The following is a 9,275-nucleotide window of genomic DNA, read 5'->3' on the forward strand; positions in this document are numbered from 1 at the left end:
GCAACCTCCCGCTCTCTCTCGTGAAGCCAACAAGGAAGTGACTTAAACTGTAATTCATCAACTGGCCGCTAGAGGCTGGCTGCAAAAAGGAGTCAATCCCATAGACTCCCCATGTTAAAATGCCCAACTTTACAGCAGAAAAAAACATGTTTACAGCCTGGTTCAAAAAATGATTTTGGTCTATATAGCTAATTTTGCCCTTCATGACAACTGTGAGGGGGGTGAATTTTATATAACTCATCCATTTAAATTATATTAAGCCTTAAAGTTCTGCATAATTAAGGGCGTGGCCACTTGAGTGACAGGTGGATTGCTGCTGCTGTCACCACCATCGCGCTAGGTGGGCGTGGCTTCAGCAACCTGCTCCCGCCTCTTTGCCCATTTTCGATTATCTGGGAGTGACGCGCGGTGACGCGCTGCCAAGATGGCGACGGCCGCCTCCGCCCACTTTTGAGCTTCAAAAACGCTCTGGAAATCTACGGGTGACGTCACGGACACTACGTCCATGTATTTATACAGTCTATGATTAGGCTACATTCATTTTGTGTGCACAGTTCTTGACAACTTTTAAATAAAATATTTGTATCTTTTTTTTTTTTTAACAACAAAGGAAATTACAAACACTAGAACAAAGAAGTTAATTTTTCAGGTATATTTAGTTTTTAGGTCAAAATACTACAGAAATTTAATTTTTAAAAATACTGCATCTTCACTGTATAAATTAAATATACACTGATTCATAGTAAAGCTACAAATGTTATTTTGATTCATTATTTTGTTTCAAATTTCATTGAGTAATTTTTTGTCTTTTGTTTGATTTAACATTATTGACACAGCAGTAGGCTTGTTATGCTGCCATCCAGTTCCAATTATTGTGCTTATATTTTATTTTAACATCCACCATGTCCTGTGCTTTTTCTCATTCATGCATGTTTCTTTGTCACACTAATTTACTCAGTAACTTAAGTACTGCGCTTTTTGCCATTTTATTTGGAAATATACTCATGAAAAACTTGAGGGACTGATATTTGGTTTATTTAAGAGGTTGTTGTCTGTCAACCTTGATGCTATTGAGTCACAGTGGGCCTTTTGCTAGGGCTGCTCAAAGTCTCTGTAACAAACTTTCACAATTTGAGTTTACAAAACTTAAAATCAAATTGCTGGTGCTAAATATTACAGCATTGATTTCCAAACATTCACAGAATCACACTGCACTCCCAGGTGAGAGGTGGTCTAATGGGCTAGCGGATTAAAAATATGCAATCAGACTGTTTAAAGTCTGGGTAAAACAGGTGAAATAAGTTAGTCTTACGTGGGATGAAGACTTGCATACAAACAAGATAAGGTCGAAGCTTCAATGGAAAAAATAATTATTTTTGGTTGGTCTTGTACAGTACATCTATAGTGTGATCGTTGACTAGGGATGGGCATTAATACTCTGACAAATATTCCAACTAAAATGGTAATGAAATGTCATTTCAAAGTTTTTTCCCCCACAACTTTGTCATCTTGTGTTGCAGGACTCATTTACAGGAACCCCTAAAAAGATTATGAAAATTGAGGATACTGAAATGTCATGAGCAACTACACTAAGATCCGAGGATCTATGAGAGAACTCCTGAGCAGCTGAATTGTTTAAATACACTGTTTTCCTTACTGTTTTGAGTGTTATTGTAAAATGCTTTCAACAGGTTCTGGTGTTTTTGTGATAGCACAGGTTTTGACAGCTTCTTAAAGAGAAGTTTTTTAAAAGGTTTTGGCAGTATCACTGAATTCAACATGTTCTTTCCACTTTTTCCTTTTTTGTTTTTTTGCAAAAGAAAATATAAATGTGTAAATGTTGTAATTGTTTAATTTTCTATTCTGGTAATCCATTTAGTGCTCAGTGGATATTCTCTTGTATTTATCAGTTTGTTGGATCTCAGAGAGGGTTCACAACAAATTTCCAATGTTAAGTAGTTTTTGGTTTTAAGTGTTCTTTTAGAAAAAAAAATTTTTTTGGACTTAATTTCTGTTTTATTAAGAGTCTTTTGAAAATAAATATTAAACTGGAATTCTCAAATAGTTGTCTATTATTTAATATAGAATGCATATAATCACTGAAGAAGCCAAACTTTCAAGACCTTGGAATGAAACAAAATTAAAAGTCCACTTTTTTACAATAACCTTTTGGATTACAGTCAAATGGAGCCCTTAAATACAACAAATGCGTAAAACCTAATGTACACTACTGATTAGAGTTTGGAATCATAAGGAAATACTTATTTGGATATGAAATTGGTACTTTTACTTTTTAATGTTACATTGAAGCTCCGTTTTGTCTTCAGTGATGCAAATGACTTTCTCAATATTTCATTTCAGGTTTTACAGGGTTAAAATTTTAATTGAAAAAACCCATCGTTTCATCACAATTTCACCATCCAATTAGGCACATCAACCATAACTCCAAAAACAGCCAGAAACCTTGGAGTTATGATTGATGATCAGCTGACTTTCTCAGATTACATTGCTAAAACTGTCCGGTCCTGCAGATTTGCTTTATTCAACATCAAGAAGATCAGGCCCTTTCTTTCAGAACATGCAACACAACTCCTTGTTCAAGTTCTTGTTCTGTCCAGGCTGGACTATTGCAATGCTCGCTTGGCAGGTCTTCCAGCCAGTTCTATCAAACCTCTACAATTAATTCAGAACGCAGCAGCAAGATTAACTTTTAATGAGCCAAAAAGAATGCATGTCACACCTCTGTTTATCAATTTGCACTGGCTACCAATAGCTGCTCGCATAAAATTCAAGGCATTGATGTTTGCCTACAAAACCCCCACTGGCTCTGCACCCCTTTACCTAAATTCATTACTTCAGACTTATGTGCCCTCTAGAAGCTTGCGTTCTGCAAGTGAACATCGCTTTATTGTGCCATCCCAAAGAAGCACAAAATCACTTTCACGAACTTTTAGCTTGCATTTCAGAAATGAGTACAGCCCTGATTAAAATCAACAAACATGTAATAGTTTAATACTTCATATATCCTCCATAACTTTAAGTATACAACTCTGAACCGCCTTGACATTGAATGTACAAGTTCATGACAAATTGTTACATCTATCCTGTTGAACTCCTGGAGGACAACTTCCTTAAATGCTTTGTGTTGCTCAACTTGTCTCTACAAAGTCCCTTACAGATGTTCAAGGGTGTTAAGGTTAGGTGAAATACTTTTACTCAGACGGCTTTTCACCTTTGAAGAATATATATAGTGATTGTCATGTTGAAAAAAAATGTACAGCAACATGAATTTTTAAGTTTTTGTATTACATCACACAATGGTATGTGACTTAATGACACTATTGATAAAGCACAACTCCACACCTTCAGCACTCATACATCCCTATATAAGAACTTAACTACTACTGAGCTTCACTGTGGGAACCGAGTATTGTGGTGGGAACGTACTTCACACTGTACTCCTAGCAACGCCATGCCAGTGTGGATGCTGTTAGATCCAAAATGATTGACTTGGTCTTATGGGACCAGAGTATACTTTCCCAAAAGTCTATATTTTGTAAATATTGGGCCTTAGAAAAAGCTAAATTAGTTTTTTTGTGCTTTAGCTACAGTAGGTAGTTCCAGCGTGGATATCAACCATGCATTTCACTTCTGCACATTGCATCTTACTGTGTGAGATGAAACCGAAACGGTCACTATTTTCATAGCTTTTGCTGGCTCTGAGAGGCTTGGTTTTTCTCCTGCTCTTTTTCTAGCAAAAACAAAAAAAATCACATCACAACTTGAAAGCTTGAAGTGAAGGCCTGATTAGATGGCGCCACGTGAGTTACTGCAGCTCACATCTTTTCGCGTGTTTTTGTGTTAGTGTTTAGTTTAGTTTTTTGCTTTTTCTCTTGTTTTGTTTCTTCATTAATGTATATTGTTATGCATGGATGAACAACTGGAGATTAGCAGTATGCAGGGCCATACGCAGGTTTTTATAAGTACCGAGGTCCCAAAATGGAGATGGGTGGGTTCGGGGGCATGCTCCCCCGAGAAATTTTTAATTTTCCTGACCTACATGCAGTGCTGCATTAAGACTTTGCGGGGTCCTGGGCTAACGCAGCTTTGGGGGCCCCGCTAACCCTACATTTTTGGAATCGCCAAAAATTCCGTGATGGGCTCACAGAAGTGATACCAATGTAAGTCAGTGACAGGCATCAGCCGTGGTCCACGCACGGATAACCGGATTCTAATATAACTGCATCGGAGTCATTCTTTTTACGTGGTCCACACACGGATCCACTGGTTCAACACCAGCGCTGCCTCAATTGACGTAATTTTCTAATTTGGAAACGTAAGCCTATCACTTTAAATATTCTGGGCTTTTTTAGACCTACTTCAAAAATACTTCACGTGAAATATTTTTTCACCATGCCCGAAGCATTGTTCTGTAGTCGTTTGAGCGCTAGCTTCCTCTGATCGGCTCAAGTTCCGTGATGGTATCACGGAATCTTCCGTGGTCACCACAGTTTCACCCTCACTGGACGTTATTTAGGCTATAGGCCAAAGTAGTTTGTTCGTTTTGACACTTGAAGTCTTCAAGACGGTGTCTGCGATGGCAATTAACCTGTCAACCTCTCATCTACCCCTGTTTTCATATAATTCAGTTTGATCAGTTTGTAGCCTTTTGCTTATTGTGAATTTCTGTGGTGGCACCACGGAGTCTTCCGTGGTAGACACACGGACAACCTCAGGTCTCACGCAGTGGCTTGTAGCTACCCTAATGTTGTTTCATTTAAAATAATTTGGCCTAAGCTTCATCTGTCATTCATCAATCGAAATTGATGGGCCTACAAGACCGAAAATTCTATGAGGGATGTAGGCTAGCCTATAATGCAAATGTGAGAAGCATAGGCTCATGGTCTTCACACCGATTAACTGTTTCAAACAGATCATGCAGATTGGTAGGCCTATTTTTGTGAAGCGGTGTTAAAGTTAATGAGATAATTCTGTGATTAATTAAGTTAATAAATCAACCACGGCTGATGCCTGTCACTGACTTACATTGGTATCACTTCTGTGATCCCATCACGGAATTTTCGGCGATTCCGTGATGCCACCACGGATTCGGAGTTAAGGGTCCGTGGTCATTACACGGAATTCTGTGAGACCAGGTTGACCAGTACCAGAAGGGCCCTTTAAGCATTTGGTAATGGACTATGTGGATATGATAAAGCAAGTACAAGGCAAAAGATACATGCTTGTGATCACAGACAGATTTAGCAGGTGGGTGGAGGCAGTACCATCAGCAGATCTGGGAGCAGGAACAGTAATTAAATTTCTAACAAGAGAAGTAATTCCTAGATTTGGAATACCATCAGAAATAAGTTCAGATAATGGGTCGGCATTCATACAAAAAACTGTAAAACAAGTATTGCAACAAGTACGAATAAACCAGAGACTAGGGTGCATTTACCATCCACAGGCACAAGGGTCCGTCGAAAGGCTTAATGGAACTATCAAGGCCAAAATTAACAAAATATGTGAAAGTACTAAACTTAATTGGATTGATGCATTACCTCTTGCACTAATGAGCTATCGCATGCAAACTAATGCCATGCCTGTGCCATATTGTAGAGGTCCCTACAAAGGACCGCCTCTAGAGCAATTACAAATGGAACTAAAAAGCTAAAGCTATCTATTTACAGGAAAAAATTAAAAGAGCCCAGAGAGGAAACAGAGCCAGTTGTTCCGGCTGACCAAGTATATCTGAGGGTATTCCAGAGAAAATGGAATGAGCCAAGGAGAGAGGGACCCTACAAAGTGGTGAGAGCTACTCCAACAGCAGTCCAAGTGGAGGGAAGCACAACCTGGTATCATCTAAACCACTGTACTAGAGTTCCCACGGAAAAGACGGAAAGGAAAGAAAACAGACAAGCAGACAATGCAGGAGAAAGTAACGAGGAGAAACCAGAGACACAAGATGAAGTGCAAAAGGACGAGAGCACAAAAAAGATCCACCAGGAGCTCCCTTCCACCTGTCAGACGAACAGGAGAGGAAAGAGAATAAGTCTGATAACATATCTGAAGACCATCTTATGCCTAATGCACCTAATGCTTCAAATTCAAACTCAACCAACAGAAAGCAAACTGACTTCCCTTCAATTAACTTTTCAACCTTTGAACAACAGCGATAATGATATCAACTGAACAGAACCAATGATAATCAAATATCGTAAAAATACAGATTATGAGATTCAAGGTGATGAAGACATTAATCAAAATGATGCATTATGGGAAACAGCCCAAAATAATGAGTGGTATAGATGGGCAGCCTTTACTGCTAGAGGAACAGGAAAAGAAAATTGCTTGCTGTGCTCCAAATCTCCGTTAAACAAAGTGATAGCCATACCAAATCCATATGACTACCAAAAATGTGCCGAATTTGGGAGAAACTTTTGTCATTTAACAGATTTTACCAGACCATATTGTATTGCTGAATGTCTAGGATTTTTGGGAAATCCTAAATTAACAGATTATTTTTATAGACCACTCTGGGGATCATGGTGTCAGTATTCAGATGTCAGCCAAAATATAAAAATTGAAAAACAGAAAGTAGAGATTCCGAAATGGTATAGCATAGATTATAAACAGGAATATGAGTGTTTCCATAAACCAAAAGGAACACAAGAAGTGGGCAAGTTTAAAGGGAAATGTGCTATTATTTGGTATATAGATAAGAAACATTATTGGAAATCAGGACTTCCTTCTAGAGCTCCAGCACTTTTAGCACTCGGAACAAACAAAGGAAGTAAAATAGCACCTGAAAAATGTGAAAATCAAACTATTGCTTTACCTTCTATAGAAATTTATGAAGACCAATCAATAATAATAGCAGATTTCTTTTGGATCTGTGGAGGTGAGATATTATTGCCTTCTTTACCAGTTGGATGGAAAGGTACATGCGTAAGAGTACGATTACTCCAAGAAATTAACATAGCACAATGGGGAACAGAACAAAGCACAAACAAGGAAGACAACGGAATTAGAAGAGGTTATGAGCCAGACCCCAATGTATATTTAGACTCAATTGGACAACGAGAGGAATTCCCAATAAATTCAAGGCAAGAGATGAAATAAAAGCAGGTTTTGAGTCAATATTTGTTTGGATCACACCAAACAAAAATACAGAGTGGATTAATTACATTTATTATAATCAACAAAGATTCATTAATTATACTGATGATGCGTTATCCTTATTAGGAGACCAAGTGCACGCAACAAGTAGAATGACATGGCAAAACAGACAGGCTCTTAATTGGCTCTTGGCAGACAAGGGAGGAGTTTGTGTTATGTTTGGAGATCAATGTTGTACTTTTATACCACATAATACTGTCCCTGGGGGAGCTTTTAGTGAAGTTATGACTACAATTAAAAAATTAAGAGCTGAAGTTACAGCAAATGCCGGAAGAGACGAACGAATTTGGGATTGGATTGATCTGAAATTTGGAGCATGGGGAGCATGGTTTGCTAAACTAGGAATGATTTTAGGAGTCACCATATTAGTAGGAGGAATATTATTTTGCTGTATATTACCTATATTAAGAACATTAATCGTCAACGCTACTGTTAAACAAATGGAAACGATAAAAGTCCCAAAGAATCAACAAATAATCATAGACAGAAAGGAACCTGGATGAATATTATGAAGGATGGCTAAACAAACTAAACTTAAATGAGCAAACTTTGGATGATAGTTCTAGTGACTCTAATGAGGACGAAGAAGAAATGTAAAGATGAACAATACCCTGGGTATAAGTGCTAGCCTATCTTCTGCCCAAGGGAGGCCCTCGAGGATGCGCAAAGTATCTGGGCTGAAGATCGACTATGCTAATCCTGTGATATTCTATGTGTGATGTTTTGAATGTTTTTATGTCTTTATACATAACTGTGACGACCACAGGCAAGCGCTGAACCAATTGCACGCTCATGCTTATACCATTGTTTTTTATTGAAGTAGGAGATAAGGAGACAGGATCTTTTACTCCCTTCCTAGTCAAGTGAGTGGGGAGACTTTTGGTCCTGATGCTCCAAAAACAGAGTGATGCTGCATCATTTAGTCATTGGTAATAAAACAGAGTGACTTATTTAGTCACTAGGTAGTGTTAACTAATACGACTGAATTATGAAGTAGCACTCTGGGTAAAAATAATAAGCAAATGTGAGACTTACTAAGTCTCAAAGGAGGGAATGTCGAAGATTTGTATTAATCAAAGTATGAATTAATCAAGCATAATCAAGACGAATCTAGCCATTTATATATCCAGTTATTCTTCCATTATAAACATATATGCCTGTGTGTAAAAACAGCCTACGTGGCAAAATATCCAGACCCTCAGATAAGAAACATCTGGAAAAATAAAAGTGGGCTTTCTTTCTTTACCATAACAAGACTTGGGGGGGCCCCTTCTCTAGGGAGAATTGTATGCACAAAGGAACCATTCTATGGATGGAAAACTGTATGGAATATATACCCCATGCCTCCAAATCCAAATGTATAAAAAGGAAGACACAAAGAAGTTCTGGAGATGTTCTCTCTGAAAACCTTCTTTCTCTTTTACAGAAAGTTGGTTTTTGCAATGTTCACATGCCAGAAATATCTTTCATATGGGCAAGCCTTAGCCTTAACATTGCATTGGAAAAAAAACAATTAATTTGACAATGTTAGAAACATCTTGCATGTGGGCAAGCTTTACACTTAACGTTGCATAAACCAACTGTCTCTACCAGAGAAAAAAGGTTTTCAGCATCTGTGGGCTTGCATTCTCTTCATTTGCTTAGTTGCATTAACATAAAGTTACTGTTCACATGAGCACTGAATTAAGCTTCTTGTGCTTAGAAGCTCAAACATAAGTTCATGAGCATTAAAAACTCCTATTACATGAAAATCTGACTTTCTGTATTGCAAATAACATTTTATTTCACATGCCAGAAACATCTTTCATGTAGGCAAGCTTTAGTCTTAATAGTGCATTGGAAGAAAACATTTAATTTCACTTGTTGGAGACAACTTTAATTTGGTCAAGCTTTAATCTTAACATTTGCAAAAAACAATTTTCTGTAAAAGATAAAGAAGGTTTTCAGCATTTTATGCATTGTTAAGACTAAAGCTTGCCCATGTGAAAGTTGTCTCTAACAAGTTTAAATGAAATGTTATTTGCAATGCTGAAAGACAGATTTGAATGTGTTTGGAGTTTTATGCGCTTGAAGTTATGTTAGAGCTTCTAAGCACA

At 37.7% G+C, this 9,275-nt stretch overlaps 1 protein-coding gene across 2 annotated transcripts in view; it reads left to right on the top strand.

Annotated features, from left to right (window-relative positions):
• The window catches only part of LOC107679120 (histone RNA hairpin-binding protein-like), a 15,809-nt gene extending 13,842 nt beyond the window's left edge, over positions 1–1,967 (top strand). The window contains exon 8 of one of the 2 annotated variants that reach the window (XM_016474580.1): positions 1,521–1,965. In XM_016474580.1, the coding sequence (XP_016330066.1) occupies positions 1,521–1,580 (60 nt within the window). In that variant the 3' untranslated portion in view covers positions 1,581–1,965. Of the gene's footprint in view, positions 1–1,520 lie in introns of both variants that reach the window. The other variant, XM_016474581.1, reaches the window with a different exon arrangement.
• The last annotated feature ends 7,308 nt before the right edge of the window (positions 1,968–9,275 follow it).

The sequence above is a fragment of the Sinocyclocheilus anshuiensis genome, unplaced genomic scaffold (genome assembly GCF_001515605.1).
Source record: "Sinocyclocheilus anshuiensis isolate Anshui unplaced genomic scaffold, SAMN03320099.WGS_v1.1 scaffold2422, whole genome shotgun sequence".
Lineage (NCBI taxonomy): Eukaryota > Metazoa > Chordata > Actinopteri > Cypriniformes > Cyprinidae > Sinocyclocheilus > Sinocyclocheilus anshuiensis.